The 22,004-nt window shown below is 41.1% G+C and overlaps 1 protein-coding gene across 5 annotated transcripts in view; it reads left to right on the forward strand.

Moving 5' to 3' along the window:
* ELAPOR1 (endosome-lysosome associated apoptosis and autophagy regulator 1) overlaps positions 1 to 22,004 on the forward strand; it is a 627,159-nt gene that overhangs the window by 600,637 nt on the left and 4,518 nt on the right. For 3 of the 5 annotated variants that reach the window (XM_072137292.1, XM_072137293.1, XM_072137295.1), the window contains one exon: positions 333 to 498. The exons of 1 other annotated variant lie outside the window; for it this stretch is intronic. In XM_072137292.1, coding sequence (XP_071993393.1) covers positions 333 to 498 — 166 coding nt within the window. Of the gene's footprint in view, positions 1 to 332; positions 499 to 22,004 lie in introns of those variants that run through there. One more of the 5 variants, XR_011853280.1, reaches the window with a different exon arrangement.

Below are 22,004 nucleotides of genomic sequence, written 5' to 3' on the forward strand. Positions count from 1 at the left end.
CTGAAGACGAGCCGTGCGGACATTGGGGGAGCAGCGCTGCACATCGGGGCCACCGGAGGGTGAGTATATAAATTTATTATTTTTTAAGTATTTTTAAGTATTTTTTACTCTTTAGAGCTGGATATTGACGTGTGTATAAGCCAAGGGGACGTTTTTCAGCACATTTTTTGTGCTGAAAAACTCGGCTTATACACGAGTATATACGGTATACAATTTTTTCATGATCTAATAAATCATCAGAAATTGATCTTTTCAGATTTCTATCTTGTTGCATGTAACATTTTTAAACTGCATAATTTTTAAACTGATTTCCAAATATCAATATTTCCTAGCTTGGAGTACAAATATTCGAGACTGATGATGAATGTGCCTATCAAAGATGGTGAACTTCCATCAGCTGACAGCTGTGCCATTATGGAAGGAGAGGATGCAGAAGATGAGTTGTTATACAGCACCAGACATTCTATATTGCGCAAATTTATTTCCTTTGCTGAAAAGGTGCTTTTTTTCTAAGTATTTTCTGTTATTGTCAAAATTATGGTAAAACAAATATGTAAGCAAACCTTTTCCAGGCTTTGAAAACCATGTCTTTCATTCACACAACAATGAATAGCATCTGCGACTTTAAGACATAGATGTTATTGATAATGGGTGTATTACATAGGGCAGTGATGGGCAACCTTTTGAGCTTGGTGTGTCAAAATTCGCCAAAAAACCGAGCATAACTCGGGTGGTGTGTCACCTTGACAAAAAAAACATAATTTTGTGATATTTATAGTTTAAATAACAAATATGTATACTATTTAACTTCTAGGGTACTTTAACCGTAGGTTGTCTGATTGATCCTACCATGTACTGCCATACTACATTATGGCAGTATATGGGGATTTTCCCAATCATCTATTACTATGTGCAAATCGCACATTGTAATAGATCGGTTACAATCAGACAGGTGTGGAAATGCTTAGTAACCTGTGAACTTTCTGTCATGAAAGTTCACAGGTTATAGCGAGGGCGCAGGCGCCGCTGTCTGCATCTCCCTCATGCCCTCTTGGCATGGAGAAGGTGTGAGGAGCAAAAGATTCGCAATGTCTGGGCTTGTACATCACAAAACTGACACACAAGCCCTGATGACTGTCTTCTATCATACAGTGCACTGACCTTACTTACTATATGATGAGAGTGGTTGTCCTCCCTTGCCCCTGCTGTGGAGATGGTCAGTGTAGAGTTGGCAGCTGCTGGGACATCACACAAGGCAGCAGCGATGTGACCTCTGACTGTGATGCCATCTTCCCCCCACCACAACTATCAGGAGCTGCAGAGGAGCCTCCTGGGTGTATGGCCGGGTCACCTCTCCTGCTGTGCCCCATGCTGATACCTGTGCTGACTGGAGACACTAGGCAAAGCTCACACATGGGGAGGGGCCGGCCCGGGGGAGGAGGAAGAGGGAGGAGTGCCGGAAGCTCAGTGCAATCTCTCAGCCTGCACCTGGTCATGTAGGTTGAAACTTAACTCTCAGGCAGCCGTGTGTCAGTGAAAATGGCTACGTGTGTCAGCACTGACACGCGTGTCATAGGTTAGCCATCACTGACTTAGGGCTTGTCTCTGATCTCCTGTATGGTGCTCTCTCTGTTACTCATGTTGCATGAATCATCAGCAGAAGCCAGGAGCTAGCAGTTAGAGGTAGAGGAAGCCATTGGAGAATGAGAGAGGGGAGTGCCACTATTATTTTAGAAATGGTCACTGTATATATGAATTACTTTAAGGGATACTTTTCAGCTCCTCAATGGAACTATTTTCAAGCGTGAAAATGCTTTTTCATGCTTAAAAATATCTCCACTACAGAGCTGAAACGTTGCATCTTACTTTTGGGTGAATACATTGTCATACTTCTCAGGATTTCTGCTTCCCTGTGTATTTTTTGCAGATTACCTATATGTTCCCCTAGGTTGGAACTGTTTAAGTCTGCACCCTGGTTGGGACACAGATCTCTCTGCTCGCTGTGGTGCTCCACTATTTGTTTTAAATCTTTGTATAGGTCATGATGTATATAGATCTCTCTGTAAGGGGGCACAGTATATATAGATCTCTCTGCATTCGGACACAGTATATATAAACCTCTCTTTATGGGGCATAGTATATATACATCTCTCTGTAAGGAGGCAAAGTATATAAGGCAGTCCCTGGGTTAAGTACAAGATAGGTTCTTTAGCATTGTTCTTAAGTTGTATGTAAGTCGGAACGGTATATTTTATAATTGTAGCTTCAGATAAAACATCTTTTGCTGTCATGGGAACAAGGATTATCAATAAAACTTCATTACAGACACAGTACAGATGCTCTTAGCAGCCTGGGACTAAAGTAAACCACCCAGAGAGCTTCACCAGGGGTCACAGTGGGCAGAGAGGTCCGTCTGTAACTAGGGGTCGTCTGTAAGTCAGGTGTCCTTAAGTAGGGGACCGTCTGCATATAGATCTTTTTGTAAGAGGCATGGTATGTGCAGATCTCACTGTAAAGGCCTTTGAATATATAAAGTAGATGTATGTATAAATCTCTTCAGGGTCGGTCTGGCCCGCCGGGGGGCCGGTGAATCCCCCGGTGGGCCCCGACTCCTGTCACTGTAGCATGGGCCTTTAATCGAGGCTGCTCCTCTACTACTAACAATAGTATTTGCATCATTCAGATGCAAGTACTATTTCTTACAGCACCGCGCAGGACCTCCTGTGCGGCGCTGCTGTGACACAGGAAGCACTTGCTAGCGCTTCCTGTGTCACTAGCACAGAAGCAGCCAGAGGAGCGAACAGGAGGAGGAGCGAGGGGGAGGAAGCGCGGGAGCACCACATTCAAATCTGTGGCTGGTCTCCCTGGAGGTGCAGCCCGGGCAGAGCTGACAGGAGAAGCCCCGCCCACCAGCCCGGCCTCCTGCACAGAGGAGACTGCTCCATAGGCCTCCACTGCCTGACCTGGACCTGCTGCTGGATATGAGGTAAGTGTAATGTGTATATGTATGTGTCTTCCCTGTGTATGTGTGTTTTGTCATGTGTATATATGTGTGTACAACATGTTCTGTGCTTGTATATAGACTGATAACATGTAATAGCTGTATATATAGGTGTAATGTGTTCTATATGTGTGTATATAATGGTATAACATGTATTAGGTGTGTATATATATATATATATGTCATGCATGTGTATATACAGGTTTTACATGTGCTATATATGTGTATATGCAGGTATACCATGTAAAGGGTGTAGATATAGGTGTAATGTGTGTGTGTGTATATACAGGTATAACATGAAATAGGTTTATATATAGGTGTAATATGTAATATGTGTGTATATTTATATATAGTGATTGCTGGGGGAGCTGTATATAGTGATTGCTGGGGGAGCTGTATACAGTGATTACTGGGGGAGCTGTATACAGTGGTTGCTGGGGGAGCTGTATACAGTGGTTGCTGGGGGAGCTGTATACAGTGATTTCTGGGGGAGCTGTATACAGTGATTGCTGGGGGTGCTGTATACAGTGATTGCTGGGGAGCTGTATATAGTGATTGCTGGGGGTGCTGTATACAGTGATTGCTGGGGGAGCTGTATACACTGATTGCTGGGGGAGCTGTATACACTGATTGCTGGGGGTGCTGTATACAGTGATTGCTGGGGGAGCTGTATACAGTGATTACTGGGGGAGCTGTATACACTGATTACTGTACGCTGTATATATTTTGTACTACATGGCGGTACGCTGTAATTATTTTGTACTACATATTACATATATGGGGGGGGGGGTCTCTCTATGGCTCGCCTCGGGCAGCATAAAGGCTTAAATTCTTCACCCCTGTATTGGAGGCCCCTGCCAATGGCTGCAATAGTACTCAATGCGGCCGGAAGCGGACGCTTGGGTACTATCACTGAGTGCGTGCACCGCACTCAAACCTTAGATGCTGGAGGGAATGGCAGCATGTATGGGGATAGCAGTTTGCATGGGGGGCATTAATGAAATATGGAGGGGGGGATGGCAGTGTGTCCGATCAGTATTGTAGTCCCTGACTTACCTTCTAGTGTGAGACTGCTCTCAGCTTATATACTGTTATATCTATAGGGTCAGAGAGCCTGGGGTGACTTGTCTTTGTGGTGCGGGCACCAGAGTAGGGTTATTGTCATCAGTTCTTATAAAGGTTTTCAGCATTTCCTTATTGGAAGGTTGGTGCAGTGTGAACACTTACATACCTAACCACAGCCCAGCCAGCAGCAGAAAGCCCTGGAAACCAGGGGTAACTCTTATACTATCCCTAACCACAGCCCAGCCACCAGGAGAAGCCCTGGAAACCAGGGGTAACTCTTATACTATCCCTAACCACAGCCCAGCCACCAGGAGAAGCCCTGGAAACCAGGGGTAACTCTTATACTATCCCTAACCACAGCCCAGCGACCAGCAGAAAGCCCGGGAAACCAGGGGTAACTCTTATACTATCCCTAACCACAGCCCAGCGACCAGCAGAAAGCCCGGGAAACCAGGGGTAACTCTTATACTATCCCTAACCACAGCCCAGTCACCAGCAGAAAGCCCGGGACACCAGGGGTAACTCTTATACTATCCCTAACCACAGCCCAGCCACCAGGAGAAGCCCGGGACACCAGGGGTAACTCTTATACTATCCCTAACCACAGCCCAGCCACCAGTAGAAGCCCGGGACACCAGGGGTAACTCTTATACTATCCCTAACCACAGCCCAGCCACCAGCAGAAAGCCCGGGACACCAGGGGTAACTCTTATATTATCCCTAACCACAGCCCAGCCACCAGCAGAAGCCCGGGACACCAGGGGTAACTCTTATACTATCCCTAACCACAGCCCAGCCACCAGCAGAAGCCCGGGACACCAGGGGTAACTCTTATACTATCCCTAACCACAGCCCAGCCACCAGCAGAAGCCCGGGACACCAGGGGTAACTCTTATACTATCCCTAACCACAGCCCAGTCACCAGCAGAAAGCCTGGGACACCAGGGGTAACTCTTATACTATCCCTAACCACAGCCCAGTCACCAGCAGAAAGCCCGGGACACCAGGGGTAACTCTTATACTATCCCTAACCACAGCCCAGCCACCAGCAGAAGCCCGGGACACCAGGGGTAACTCTTATACTATCCCTAGCATTAATGCCCTGAGGTGATATCACCACTGCAGCCCCTGTACACAAACCAAGAGCCGAGCACTAGCAGAAAAGGTGGGAGAAAGGGCTTAGCTTATCCTCTGCATCACTGCCCCCGCTAGTGCTTACAAATTCCCTCATCCCAGAATATTTATATGCAGTAGTAGGTGGGCCCCCAAAATCAATTTCACTGGTGGGCCCCAGGCACCCCAGTCCGACCCTGAATCTCTTTGTAAAAGGGCACAGAATATATAGATCTCTCTGTAAGGGGCACCATATATATCTTTTTATTTCTTGTAAGGCAAATGGGGGGCACATTTTTTAATTTGCTTAAACTTTTCTTAAGTTCTAAGTGACTTTTTGTGACTTTTTGAAGAAGTTGCAACTTTCACATCTGGATTCAGGTGATAGCTGAGGGAAAACTAAACAATGGCAAACTTTGAAGGGAGATACAAATGATCATATGCACCACCAGCTCAGTCCCATTTTTTGGATTCTGACCTGCGTCTCTTTATATGGTTATAACTTTTGAACACTGTTACTTATCAAAGCGATTCTGAGATTGTTTTTTCCCCACATGTTGTAATTCATTTTAGTGGTAAATTTTGGCTGATAAGTTTTGCGTATATTTACAAAAAAAAGAAAAAAATGATTAATTTTTAGAAAAATTTGCCATTTTCGAAATTCAAAATCACTGCGTTTTCAGGCAGAGTGATTTACCACCTAAATAACTTGCCAAATAACATTTGCCATTTGTCTACTTTACATTTTCATAATTTTTGAAATGTTTGGATAATTTATTTTGACGTCACGCGGCCTACAAATCGAATAGCGATTTTCCGTATTTTCAGAATTGACTATTTTGGGGATAAATACTGTTTGAAATTAAATTTTACATATTTAGCATCAAAACCCCCCTATATAATCTACCCATTTTCAAATCTGCACCCCTCAAACTATCAGAAACAGCATTTACAAAGATTGTTAGCCCCTTGAGATATTCATAGTAATTGAATCAAAATGGCGGTGAAATTTAGAATGGTCAAATTTTGTCGGTTATACGTTCATTTAGCCCTAAAATTTGTTCTACAATTTCTCCTGAGTGCAGCGACCCCCCACATGTGGACATTACTTGTGTTATGGGGGCACAGCGAGGCGCAGAAGAGAAGGAGCACCCTGCAGCTGCCAGGAATTTAGTTTTCTGGTTGCCCCATTTTGAAGGCTATAAAATTTTCGCTTTTCCGTTATTTGGGCCATGTGATGGCATTTTTTTTGCGCGATGAGATGCTTTTTCCAGTGTTACCATTTTGGGGTTGGTATCACCTATTGTTGGTCATGAGTAGAAAAGCATCAATTCTGTACTGGATTTTTTACTTTTTTTTTTTCGTGTTCACTGTATATCCTAATAATCCTGTTATCTTTATTCTATGGGTTTATACGATTACGGGGGTTTCCAGACATGAATATTTTTTCTTATGTTTTACTAAATTTGCCAAATAAAACCCTAATGTGGGGAAAAATCTATTATTTTTGCATCGCCGTCTTCGAAGTGGCATAACATTGTTACATTTTTGGCTACAGAGCTGGTTGATGGCTTGTTTTTTGCGGGACATGTTGTTCTTTGCAACAGTATCATTCTGGTCTACATATGTTTTGTTGATCACTTTTTATTGCATTTTTAGTGGGATATAATAGGTAAAAATCATAATTTTTGGCGGGTTTTTAACTTTTTTTTTTTACGGCGTTCATCATATGGGTTCAATAGTTATTTAGTTTTATTCTATGGATTGTTACGGACGCGGTGATACTATATATGTGGGGTTGTGTTATGATTTAGACTTTTTTGAGCGTTATATGTCTCTTTATATGTTTTGGGGCTTATGGCCATTTTTAGTGATTTATTATTTAAGTTATTTTTTATTGAAAAACATTTTTTTTTACATTTTTTACTTGATCCACCATGGGATATGAACAAGCAATCATCTGATTGCTTGTTCATGATAATACTCTGCAATACTGATGTATTGCAGGGTATTAGCAGTGCCTGCCTATGCATATGCATAGGCTGACACTTTGCCTTTAAGATGACGTCACAGACGATCGTAGGGTAAAGACCTCCGGAAGGCATTTTAAATGCCGCGGTCGCGTTGACCGTGGCATTTAACGGGTTAAACCCCCGCGATCGGAGCCCACTCCGACCGCGGGTGTTAGCCGGGGATGTCAGCGGTAGATTACCATTGAAATCCCGCGGCTAACGATGCCGGTTCGGCTGCTGTGCAGCGCTAAACCCGCATCGTCTCTGCGCAGTAGCTGTACTGCGCTGAGCGCTATTTGCACTAAGGGGTTAAAGAAAAGGGCAAAAGTTTGATACATGTGCCCCATGGTGTACATAAATCTATATAGATATCTCTGTAAGAGAAAACAATATGTATAGATCCCTCTGTATGGGGGCCCATTACCTCTCTGTAAGATGGATAGATCTCTCTGTAAGGAACATAGGGGGACATGTATCATAGTTTTGTCTCTCTGTGGTAAATTTTTGAGACATTTGGCAGCTCTTTTTAGCATCTTGTGTATGATCATGTCTTTTTACTACATAAGTTTTTCCTATCATGGCAGGCGCAAATTTTGGCTTCTTTTTGAGACTTTTTGTTGCAAATGCCTCAAATCCATATGGACACAAGTCATGTAAGCAGGTTATATGCAGGCGTGGACACTACACTAACATTTGCATTTACAAAACACATAGTAAACACAATGTTAACACATGCGTTAATGTCACGTTTAACAGTACAGGCAGTCCCCGGGTTACATACAAGATGGGGTCTGGAGGTTTGTTCTTAAGTTGAATTTGTATGTAAGTCGAAACTGTATATTTTATAATGGAAGTTCTAGACAATTTTTTTTCTTTTGCCCCAGTGACAATTGGAGTTTCAAAATTTTTGGTGTAATTGGACCAAGAATTATCAATAAAGCTTCATTACAGACATCTTACAGCTGATCATTGCAGTCTGGGACTATAGTAAAGCATCCAGAGAGCTTCACCAGAGGTCACATGGGGCAGAGGGGTCCGTCTGTAACTATGGGTTGTCTGTAAGTCGGGTGTCCTTAAGTAGGGGACCGCCTGTAATGTAATTAGGCAAATCACCTCTACTCAGCTGTAATAGGTTTCAAAATGCAATTAAAGCACAATTAAAATGATATGTGTGACCTCACTCTTAGGCCCCTTCCACACTCGCGTTGCATTTCACGTCAGAGTTTGATCAGGGTGCGATCAGTTTTTGGTCAGTGAAAAACGCGCATTTTGCATCAGAGTGCAATCAGTTTTCAGTCAGAGTTTGTTCAGTGTCTCAGTCTTTCACGCGCGTTTTTGATGCAATTTCAATGCAATTTCAATGCGTTTTGGACTCAGGACTGAGCTCTATCTTTTCTATGGTAATTGATGCGTGAAAAACGCATTGCACTTGCATTGCACTTGCAAGTGTCTCAGAGTGCGATGCGTTTTTGATGCGTCTCCATAGACTTGTATGGTGCGTTTTTCAAAAAAAAAACGCGCGTGTGTGCGTGAAAAAAAATGCAAGTCTGAAAAGACCCATTGGTTACAATGGGTCAGAGTGCAATGCAAGTTCTGCGCGTCAAAAGCACGCGCAGAAAACGCGCGTGAAAAACACAAGTGTGAAAGGGGCCTTAGAAGTAACCAATAAATTAAAAAAAAATGTAAATGCAAACATTCCAGAATTTTCAAAAAACAGGTTACTGTGCAAAATTTTAAACATTTAAAGCATGTGAAATAATTACAATTTACATATTAAAATAGGGTCCATGAAAAAATCCTTCCTTTCCACCTAGTGCAGATTTGCGCCTAAAAATTTGCAAAAATAAGCAAAAAAAGTGATACATAAATGAAAAGAAGCACGGAACATCTGGGAAACAATGATACACAAGGCACGCACACTGCACAAGGTGCAGACCAAGGTGCACTCTAAAAACCTGCAGTGAAAAGTCACAAAAAAGTTGCAAATACGACAAAAGTCACAAAAAATAGACAATTTGACTAGCAGAAATAATGATACATGTGATACATAATGATACATACTGTATATAGATCTCTCTGTAAGAGAGTCTGTTGCTTTTGTAATAGATCCCTCTGTAAGCAGCATGGTATATATAGATCTCTCTTTAAGGGGGCACAGTATATGTAGATCTCTCTGTAAGGGCATGATATACTGTATATAGATCTCTCTGTAAGGTATATTTACATATCTTTTTTTAAGGCACATGATATACTAAATCTCTCACAGTGCATGCAGGTTTCTCTGTAAGAGGGCTGAATATATATAGATTTTTCTGTAAGGTGGCACGGTACATAGAAATCAATATACAGTATATCTATATAACTCTTTGTAAGGGACATGGTGTTTATACATTTTTCTTTATTGATTCACAGTATATATAGTTTTTCTATGTACAAGGACTGAGTAGATACAGTACACTAAATATCTGGTAAAATAAAATGTAACTTTTATTGATATAACTGAATATATGCCTTAATGATAACTTAATGATAGGCCACAGAAGACATGCAAACATTTATTATTGTAATCAATATGTGGTAGGTATGATAGACCATAACGTGTATTGCTTATCTGCTTGTAGTGTGGAGAGGATGTAGGGGCTATATTCAGCAGGTATAATCCCACACAAGTAGCTGCAATGTGCACACAACAGTGTGCACACCGCAGGCTACTAGTCTGTGTGATAGAGGAGACACAGGCTGTACTGAGAAGACCCAATCAGGTCGAAACAGTGCTGTCTACAGTTGGGAGTCTGTTGCTTTTGTAATAGATATACTGGTTTGGTTTTAGTACCGCATCATGTCATGAGGCTAAAAGAGGTGTGGTTTTTATCCCTTCCTGGAAAACTTTGCATATTTTCCCAGAATCCCCCTAGTAGAGTATCCATGGCTATAAGACTTCACATTCCTACATGGTGGCCTTAATTGCCAGTCTCACTTAGAAGAACTCTTACTTCCAGACCCTAGTCACAAGCCTCTCACCCAGCCAAACCAGTTCCTTACAATGTATCAAGGAGACCCAATCAGGTTGAAACAGTGCTGTCTACAGTTGGGAGTCTGTTGCTTTTGTAATACATATACTGGTTTGGTTTTAACCCCGCATCATGTCATTAGGCTAAAAGAGGCGTGGTTCTTATCCCTTCCCGGAAAACTTTGCATATTTTCCCAGCTATAAGGCTCCACACGCCTACATGGTGGCCTTAATTGGCATTCTCCATAAGGAGAACTCTTACTTCCAGATAGATAGAGAGCAGCAAACAGTGAGCTAAGAGCTCCTTTGTGCTGCTGTCTTAAAGAAAACCTGCCATGCAAATGCACCCACCCAAAATAAAGACTTCATTATAAACTATAATAAAAAAGCATTGCCCTTATCCCTAAATGGTTCATTACCATGGCTGCAATGTTAAAAAAAAAATCAGTTTGTATACTTATATGCAGCTCACCTTATGTGGGTCCAATGACACTAAATGAGTCCTGCATAGTAAATTTTAATTCCATTGCTCTGCCTCCTTGTTCATAACTGACAGGTCTTACTAGGACAGAGAGCTCTGTTACATCAATGGGCAGCTAAAGTCATGTGACCAGTCGGATGTCATCTAAGGTCCTGCTACATTTGCAACGCCTAACCTATGTGTGTATCTCATTCCATGAAATAATAGCATGCCTCCATGGGGTATGGGGAGGAAAAGAAGCTCATGGAGGCATGTGGATGAGTTGAAGTCCATGGAGGCATGCTGTGATCTCACATTATCAGATGCATACTTAGGGTAGACAATGCAAATGAAATAGGGCCTTAGATGACATCACCCTGGTCACATGACATGCTCATGGGACATGGGGAGGGAATAAATGGGAGGGAATGGATGAGCAGGACACTCCCCCGTTGATGCCAGGTAATATAACATAAAGTTAATTTATCAGGGTTTAAGGGAAATTTGTCGCTATAAGAAGGGTATCAGTTAATAGCATCAATTCACTAAATTTGCATTTCTGCAAACAAGAGGTCCTTTGAACAAAACAAAATTAAAATCTTACTTTTATTGGTATCAGTCTGTAAACTAGATCGGCAAACAAGTATTTGTTTGATTAGAATACATGTACAAAAAAACGTAGAAAAAAAATTGTGTGGTGGGAGTAGATTTCTGATCCTCAATATATATAGGAAAGGGAACAATATGTAGAGAGGGTTGGTGTGCATTCACACTTGTGTGTTTTCACGGTTCCGCCACTTACTACGATTATACTTTATTTTATTGATATATGCAGCGCAGGGCTTACTTGTTTTTAGCTATTTGGTTTTTTAGCAGATTTATTATTTCAAGGCCTTAGGTCAACAAACACTTTCAATATTGGCCAGCTCAGCTTGAAAAGTAACACACACACATTACTAACTTCTTTTTATCTATATGTCGGGTTACTGATTGCAAGCATATGTTGATCTCTCTATTGTTCTTGAATCAAGAGCAGTTGGACTCGGAACACTTTAACCCTTTCATGACCCGTGACGTAATAGCACGTCACGCGTCGGCCGCGGGTGATTGGAGAGGGCTCACGGGCTGAGCCCTCTCCATAGCCGGTAAGTCTTCGTTTTCCCGCTGAGCTGCCGGCGGCTTCAAAAAGCCGAGACCTCATCGGGGAGCGCCGATCCGTCGCCGTGGTAGCCTCGGGTCTCACGAAGACCCGAGGCTACTTCGGGTTAACCCATTCATTACAATGTGCTATCAGCACATTGTAATGTATGAGGAGTAAAATCCCCATATACTGCCATACTGTAGTATGGCAGTATATGATAGGATCGTACAGACAACCTAGGGTTAAAGTACCCTAGGGAGTCTGAAAAATAGTAAAAATAAAAAAAAGTTTAAAGAAAAAGTTATAAACCTAAAAACTCAAATCACCCCACTTTCCCTAGAACCGATATAAATATACAATAAAAATCATAAACACATTAGGTATCGCCACATCCGAAAATGCCCGATCAAAATGCATTTAACCCCGTAATAGAAAATCGCGCCCAAAGTCGAAAATGGCACTTTTTTGCCATTAAAAAAAAAATTCTATAAAAAGTGATCAAAAGGTCGTACAGTCCTAAAAATGATAACATTGTAAATGTCATGAAAATTCACAAAAAATGACACCACCCACAGCTCAATACACCAAAGTATAAAAAAGTTATTAGCGCCCGTAGATGGCAAAATCCTACAAAAAAATTTTGTACAGGGGGTTTTAATTTTTTTAAATGTATGAAAACATTATAAAACCTATATAAATTTGTTATCCCCGTAATCGTACCGACCCAAAGAATGAAGTAGACATGTCATTTGGGGTGCACAGTGAAAGTGAAATGCGTTTTTTTACCAATTTCACTGCATTTGGAATTTTTTTCCTGCTTCCCAGTACACGGCATGGAATAATAAATACCATCACTATGAAGTGCAATTTGTTATGCAGAAAACAAGCCCTCACACAGCTCTGTACATGTAAAAATAAAAAAGTTATAGATTTTTGATCATGGGGAGTGAAAAATGAAAATGAAAAAACAAAAAAGGGCGAGGTCTGAAAGGGTTAAGCCTACTTGGCTTCAAGTTTAACACACATTCGTTGTTTGTTGGTTTTTCCTATGCTTAAGATTAGCTATTTGTGAGCACATGCTGCTAACTCTTTTGTTCCTATTTTGTCTCTATATACATTCATAGACATGGATGTTGCTTCAGCATCCAATAAACAGTTATATTTCTACACCTTAACACCACTTAGATTAAAACTTCAAACACTCAAACCGCCTCCCCGACATGTTTCGCCATAGAATGGCGTCCTCAGGGGGTAACGTGGCTGATCTAATGCACTGATCGTGCTCCTTGCCTCTTTTGAAACTTTGCTCTATGACACCATCAGTAGGGGTATGTTTGCGATTAGCTAATCATAGGTGAGTACTTCACTACAGCGTGTCAGCTGTTACCCAGCCTTTCGCATCTCTCAATGCAAATGGTCCCATATTTGTTAGCTTGTCGTTGCTATGGGTGCGTCAATGGTTGATACAAGTTGGCGCATGCTTCCGACTTAGAAACAAATAGCCTGTCAAAGAGCTATTGACTTGTTTTAGAACTCAAAGTTATTGTTGCGGACTTAAAATTATTAGATTCAGACCATGTAGGTAATTTCCCTGTCTGTATGTATAATATAAAGAGAAGAATGAAGATGTGCATATAAATCCAGACTGATAAAGAGCTACGTCTGGTCTGCCAGATTGTATGTAAATGCATGCCAATGAGAACAGAAAGGCTAGCTTCAATGGGTGAGTATATATGCAATATGGAAAGGTTATATATGTTGACATATGTCGAATATATTTAGGCAACATCTTCTCGTATGGTCCGCATATAGAGTTGGTCTATTTAATAGTTCCAAGTCAATTAGGTGATGGCTGCAACCATAATAAAGGGTGGTTCTGAGACAATATTTCTCTCCACCCTCCAGTCTTGATGGGTAAAACATTATTACCTCATTTTGGTGAGATGTTGGCTATGTGATTGTTGGATAGGCGTGATAAGATGGGATATGAGATCTTTTTGAATAGATGTTTGTTATTCCTATGTTATGCACCTGACATATAGTTTAGATTTAATATTAATACTTCTTTGGAAGAAAAACCAATACGGGTTCTACCTTTTGAACCACTTTATTGGTATTTTGAAGTTGCATCCCGCTCCACTGAATTAAGGGTGTAAATGTGAAGCCCTCATTAAGCCCATGAGGGCTTAGACTTTTTAGTCGGTATATCAATCTTGCTTGTAGCTGCATTAGTTGGCAAACTGTGTTTCCTTTTCTAGCACCAGTTTTCAGAGTGTAAATCCCCCAAAACTTGATATGTTCCATGTCACCATTGTGTTTGAGACGTATATGTTTGGCCAGGTAGGTGTCTTTCCCTGTTCGGGTTGCACTCGGATGTGAGGAGATTCTTCTCCTAAACTCTTGTATTGTCTTACCTACATAGAGTTTGGGACAATTACATTTTGCTACATAAACTACATTTGTGGTTTCGCAGTTTATGAACTTCCTAATTTCATATGATTGGTTGTCTGGAGGGTTTGTGAAGGTTTTGATTTTGCATACATACTTGCAAAAGGTACAAGAACCACAAGGGAAAGACCCTTTGACACCCTATCTGAGAGGTGACTATGTATCAATAGATATTTCAGGTTCTTACCCCACCGGTACAGTATGTAATGCTGGGGAAGGATGGTAGGACCTCTTTATCATCTTTATCAGTGATCTTAATATCTCCATTAGTTCTTGTGACTAGGCATCGAATGTATTGATGCATCTCACTTGATGTTGTTCATTTTGTTTGGGCTTCACTGAAATGAGATCCTCTCTCCTTGTAGTTTTCGTTCTCTGATAAGTTTTATGTAGCGTCTTTTCTGGGTAGCCCCTTTCTCCGTATAGGTTGTTACATTCTCTCTCAAATTCGACTTCTGTGGAACATTTGTGCCTCGCTCTGATGTACTGTCCAATAGGTATTCCCTTTTTAAGGGGTTGTGGGTGCCAACTTTTCCAACTCAAAGGATTGTTTGTTGCGGTTTTTCTTTCGATAGATTGTTGTTTGGAGATGACCTGTGTGATCCTTCGTAATGGTAAGGTCAAGGAAATTAATTTCATTCAAATCAATTTCCTAGATAAACCTCACAGCAATTTTGCCATTGGTCTTCTTTTTAATTCTATTATTTGTTTTTTTACGGATGTGAGAAGGTTTCAAGTTTTAGTAGCAACATCTCAGATTGTCTTGAAATTTGAAAAATGCTAAAATTTCTGGTGACCAATTCAGTTTGGAAGTGCCCTATAAAGGCTTTTGTACTATATACCCCCACAAGTAACACGATTTTATGAACCTAACATCTCAACCTATTCAAATCAGCATTTGAGAAGTCTGTTAACCCTTTTATTATTTTTCCGAAAGCAAACAAATATGGATTGGAAATTTAGAAATTTTAATTTTTGATTATGATTTTTCTCATTTAGCCTTAAAATGGACACAATGGGGCAGATTAATCAAGCTGTCTTAAAGTCAGAATATTCTTAGTTGCCCATGGCAGCCAATTATGGCTCAGCTTTCATTTTACCTGTGCTCATGAATATTTTAAAGGGGAGCTGTGATTAGTTGCCATGGGAAACTAAGAATATTCTGACTTTCAGACAGCTTGATAAATCTGCCCCATTCAGAAAGAATTTGAGGTATACGTCCCCAAATTTTTGCCCTGCTTCTTCCGAGTACAGCAGTACCAAACATGTGGATGTCAACTGTTGTTTCGTCGCACAGCGATGTCAGGAACAGAGTTTGTACTATTGGGTTTTTGGAAGGCCAATTTGGCTGCAAATGTTTTGCGGTGCTACAGTGTAATTGAAGTGCCCCTGAAGTAACAGTACAATAGAAAAGCCCCAAAGATGTCACCATTACGGAAACTAGACCCCTCAAAGAATTTTACCCCCAATATGCTGGTCAAAATCTAATGCAAAGAAAACGATGCAGAGTTTAAAATGTGTTTTTCTCTCAAAAATGTAATTCTAGTGCCGAATATATTGTGCCCAACCCATGACACTTTAGACAAACACCCCAAATATCATTCTGCAGGTTGTCCTGAGTATGGCAATACCACACATGTGCCAATAATTGACAGGCTGGGCACACAGCAGGGCTGAGAAGGGAAGGAGTGAAATTTTGCTTTGGCAGCTCCGTTTTCACAAATTGGATTTGGCATGCCATGTCATGTTCGCAGGACCATTGAGGTACCAGTGCAATAGAAACCCCCAAGAAATTATACCATTTTGCAAACTAGACCCCTCAAAGAATTTATCTGGGGTCGTGGGGAGCATTTTAACCCCCAACATGCTGGCCAAAATCTAATGCAAAGTAAATGGTGCAGAGTTAAAAATGTCTTTTTATCTAAAAAATGTAATTTTAGTGTGAATATATTGTGCCCAACCCATGACATTTTAGACAAAAGGCCCAAAAATCATTCTGTTGGTTATTACGGGTATGGCAATACCCTATGTGTGGCAATAGTCTACAGGCTGGGGACACAACAGGGCTGAGAAGGAACTAGCAAAATTTAGCTTTTAGAGCACCCTTTTCACTAGACTGGTGTTGGGGTGTCCCTGCGGTACCAGTGCAATAGAAACCCCCGAGTAGTGACCCCATTTTAGGAAAGGGCACCACTCAAAGTATTGATCTAGGGTTGTATGAGCATTTTAATACCTGAGATGCTGGCCCAAATATAATACAAAGTGCATGGGTCAGTGTAAAAATTGCATTGTTTTCTCAAATGTGTCATTGTAGTGACAATTGAAATCAGCCCAACTCATGCCTCTGTGGATAAACACCCCTATCATTCTGCAGGTTATTACGTATATGGTAATACCTCATGTGTGGCAATAGGCTACAAGATGGAGACATGGCAGGGCTCGGAAGAGAATGGCATTTGGAGTACAGACATTTAATTTTTTTGGCATCATAAAACATTTGTAGATGCCCTTAGGGATCAGAACAGTAGAAACCCCTGAGAACTGATCCTATTTGAAAACGACACCCCTCCATGAATAAATCTAGGGATGTAGTAAGCATTTTAACCCCACAAGTGGACCCCAAGGATGATGTATAATGGATAGTGCATAGTACAAATTATCCATTATTTTATCTTGTGCCCAGCTCCTGCCACGGGAGACAAACACCCCAAAAGTCATGATGCATGTGTCACACTGGTATATCGTTTGTTTTTTTTATGCCCCTTTTGGAGCACACTCTGCACCTTTTCTGTGTCCTTCCCTTGCTGGCAGTTTGGGGAACTTCTCCTGGAAAGTGCTGCCCTGGTACAATTAGTGATGTTGCCTCGCTTCCAGAGGTACTAGAACTCCCCCCTTCCTGGTCTGCACATCGATGTAACAATTAAGCAGTATACAGTGCCATCTGCATGATGTGCACGGCCAGCTTCTTTTACCACACCCTCGAGTTCTGCATGGTATTATATACCATGTGCCTATTATAATTCAGAATACAGTCCAGCTTGGGGGCTTCTGCACTGGTACCTCATACAGGGGCAGGGGTGTGGTGTGGTGTGTATTGTATACACTTCCATAAATCGGGCACTCAGATGTTGGCAAATTGCAAAAACCTATAGAAAGACTTCAAAGCGCATCCTATTCATTGCCATGTAGAACAGCTCAAATGTGGGGGTCGGCAATGACAAAGCTCTCTTGGACAGCAGGATTAATGTTGAAACTGTGCATTTATTCCAGAAAACACCAGTATCAAACAAAACATCAAATAAAATCCTTGCCTGTAGAAGGATAGGGAAATATTCCAGCACTCAAAATCTTCTAAAATCATAGCATTTTATTCTTCATATTAAAAGCGTGCAGCCATATCTGGTGTGACCACCGATACACGATCTACGCGTTTCGGACTAAATTGTGGAGTCCTTAGTCATGATCTACGTGTATCCACTAAACATACATCTTAAAAAGAGCATGGACAGGTGAAACAGCAAACAGGTAATTGGCACATGCGCATAGGATTTTCTTAAAGACGTAGCAAAACAGCATATAACTCCTGATATACAGAGGGAATAAAACACACAAATGCATAGTTTTTTGTGTCACTAACAAACTAGTATTGCATGCATATGAAATGAGCATATTCACAGTAAATACATGTTATATCAAAGAATTACTCGGATATATACATGTGGAACATGTTGAATGGAAACTAAACCGCATGAAATATATGACTATTCACACCATATAAATGCACTAAGGGGATAACAGGGTAAACAAACATGAAAATATCATAAAGAATGTTAATGCCCTTAATAAAGATACATAGTATCCGTCTTGTTGTTTAAACCCAATGGTGCTCTCGTATTAAGATTTAGAATCCAAATCATTTCGCGATTGCATAATTTTTGTACTCGATTGCCTCCTCTGGCAGGGGAAGTGACCCTTTCGATGCCTGTGACTGTCAATGAGGAAAAGTCTCCCTTATGAAAATTATAGAAGTGTTTTGACAGATTAGATATGTTCTTATCCGTATGTTTGGAACCATCTGTTATATGTTCGCCTAGTCTCCTTTTCAAAGGATGTACGGTGCTGCCAATGTATTGTATATTGTATATGGTGCAGCAAGCTTGGTAAACTACAAACTTGGTGTTGCAATTTATGTATGCCTTTATATTTCTCTGTATATTATCATGTGTGGAAACAAAAAAAATTTTTTTTGACATGTAGCAGCAAACGTTGCACCTGGTGCCTCCACATGCATAGGACCCTTTTGTGCTTAGCCACGTTTCGGTATTTGCCTGTTTATTGCTGAAAACTGAAGGCGAAACAATATTACCTATTGTGCGTGCCCTGCGAGAAATGAATTGGCAGCCTGACTGTAAGATGTTCCTAAATTTGGTGTCAGCATAGAGCACTGGTAGGTATTTTCTGATGATATTAGTAATCTCTTTATAATCCTCACTATAAGTGGTTGAAAATACTACTCTCTGTGTGGATGAAGTGTGTTGAATGTTGTTCCGTTCTTTCAAAAGGGATGCTCTTGATTTACTTTCTGCTATATGTTTGGCTCTATTAATAGGAGTACTGGAGTAGCCCCTGGCTTTGAGTCTATTAGTCATTGTGATACATTCTTGTGAAAAATTATGAGCAGTACTGCAGCTTCTGCGTGCTCTAATAAATTCACCAACAGGGAGATTCTTGATAACATGATGTGGATGGCAGCTCGATGCCTGTAGAATGGAATTCCCTGATATTTTCTTACGGTATAGTACAGAATCTATGACACCGGTTTCGAGGTTCCCCTGTAGTGTGACATCTAAGAAAGTAATGTTGTTGGTTCCAACATTATGTGTGAATTCTAAATTATAATCATTGCGATTTATGAAATTAATAAAATTAATGATGATTGTGGGTGGACCTCTCCATATCAACAGCCCATCATCTATGTATCTGCCATAATAATAAATGTACTGCTGATATACATTATGGCTGGAATAGATATATTCCAGCCATGTTAGCTAGTGACGGGGAAAAACACGAGCCCATAGGGCACCCTTGGGTTTGTAAAAAATAATTTCTGTTAAAAGAAAAGAAATTGTTTTTGAGAAGAAAGTTTGTAACCGTTATTATGTATTGTTGTAGATCTTCCGAATAGTCTGTGTACAACTGCATGTGATGTTTAAGTGCTACAAGAGCTTTCTCGTGTGGTATGCTTGTGTACAAGGCTGTTATATCACAAGTAACCCATATACAGTCCCCATACCACGTAATCTCAGACATTGTTCTCAGAACTTGTTTTGTGTCTTGAAGGTATGATGGTGTCTGTTTCACTATTGGTTGAAGATATTGATCTAACCATATACTGAGGCGTTCAAGTAGTGAGTTTACCCCTGATATAATGGGTATAAGCTGATTCTTTCTCAGTATGGATCATTTAACATTTTCATAATAGATGTCTCATACAGCCCACTGTCCAGAATGATAACGGACCCCCCCCCCTTATCTGCCATAAGTATAGTGATGTAATTGTTGTTCTGTAATTGTGTCAGTGCTTCTCTTTGTGCACAGGTTAAGTTGTGCTTTAAATATCTATTCGAGTGGTGTAACTGCTGCAACTCTTTTTCCACCAATGTTTGGAATAAGTCCATTTCAGGAGTCCTTGATTTTAAAGGATAATAGTCCGGATTTTTTACTTCCAAACATGGGATATCCTGTGTTTGAATTTTGTCTTTCTCTGACAATCCATATAAATTTAATAGGACACACTGATCCTTAAATTCCAGGTTCACAAATTCATTCGCTAAAGTAGTGCTAGTTTGCACATTAGATTCCAGTATGACGTTATCTGTTGTTTCCTGGATATCTAAAAGCTCTTCAGATGTATTTTCCACATAAAAATGACGTTTGAGCGTTAATATTCTTACGAACTAATTCACATCTAGCAAGGTGCGATAAAAATCAAATTTTGTAGAAGGAAGGAAATTGAGGCCCTTACTCAGGACTTGGGTTTGTTCTGTTGATAAAATGTTAGCTGACAAGTTGATGACTGTTAGTTCTTGTGTTTTATCTTGTTCGAGTTGATCGCTCATGTGTTGTACTGGGGTATGGCTGCGCCTTGCCTGTCCGGCTCTAACTAAACACTTGGCGACCCTCACTATCCACTGGAGGGCTTCTCCCTGCCAGCATGAAACATACGTTCAGTAACCCCGTGTCACTCACGTGCGGCTCTCACACAGTCCAGCATCTGTGTCTCCAGATAGAGAGCCACTTCTGACTGCTCCACACCCTTCTTTAAGGGATTGCACACCTGGTGCATTGTTAGACTCATTAGAAACTGGATCCTTTGGTCTGGAGTGGTGATCACACTTCTGTCTCCACTCCAACAAATCAGGGACCTGAGAGGCATAATTACTGGGGGGTCAATCATGTGGAGTCAGAAGTCCAAGCCACTTCGGCACTACTACGAAAGAACCTTCTCGGGGGTTCCTCAGAGTCGCTTTGTGAGGACGAGGTAGACAAATAAAATGGACACTTGTCCCCACTAGCTGACTTCCTATCAGAGGCCATATAATTATACACTTCCAAGTCAGTGTATGACTTATGTGACATGATGAGGGGGATAGTATACAACCTACATGAAATACAACTACTCTTCCACAGAACAACAAAGAACACTTACTCCTCCGCAGAACAACACAGAACAACGCCTACTCCACTACACTATGCCTACTCCACTACACCTACTCCAATACATCTGCTCCACTACATCTGCTCCACTATACCACACAACGCCTGCTCCTCCACGCTACTCCTCCACGCTACTCCTACATGCTACTCCTACACGCTACTCTTACTCCTACACGCTACTCCTCCAACTCCTAACAGATTGGACTGAAAAGTGCGCTTGTGGGGGATAGGGAAAATGTACAATGGGGGTAATCGTGTAATTTGGGGTACAGTAAAGGGACAGATTACTAGTACAACTCTCTCTAACACCTCCAACACCAAAATGACGATTTTAGAGAGCGTTGGGCTAGTAAGATCAGCCCCCCAGCATCACAGAATCGATTGGCCAATGGCGGCGATCAATGTCACAGGACCAATCAGATCGGTCCTGTGATGTCATCGGTGGGGTGTCGGCTGGCGGTGCCGAAACCTCCCACCGCAGTCTCACCCTGTCTTGGGACAGGGTGATGTCCGAAATGTGAGTAGCACTCGCATTCGATATATTGGACGTGAAACGCTAAGGGGTTAAGGAATCTATATCTCAGACCTGGTGGGGTCATCACGGACCATGGACCAGATCTTAAATCAAGGAACAATAAAACCATCTCAAGTGCTACAATATTTACTGCTAATAGTGTTTACTCTTCTCTCCTTACATTGATTGTTCTGTTTCTCATCACTTGTCTCATCCTCGATAGCCTTACTGTGTCCGTTTGTGTATAAATTTGTGTTCTTTGCAGATGTCTTATACCATGTCTAATGAAGAGACCTGAGTAGTCTCAAAAGGTTGCCATTGTCTTTTTTTTATTCTTTTTATTCGAAACTTCTTATTATACAATATGATGCATCTTAGAGTTTCAAAGAATAAGAAAATGACATTGTGCAAAAAGTACACTCGGGAGTAATTTATTTCTAGAAGATATAGTATATCACTTCCAAGACTGACTTGTCAAATGTAGATATACAGTTATAGTTGCATGACAGAGATATATAATATA

The sequence above is a fragment of the Engystomops pustulosus genome, chromosome 2 (assembly GCF_040894005.1).
Source record: "Engystomops pustulosus chromosome 2, aEngPut4.maternal, whole genome shotgun sequence".
Classification (NCBI taxonomy): domain Eukaryota; kingdom Metazoa; phylum Chordata; class Amphibia; order Anura; family Leptodactylidae; genus Engystomops; species Engystomops pustulosus.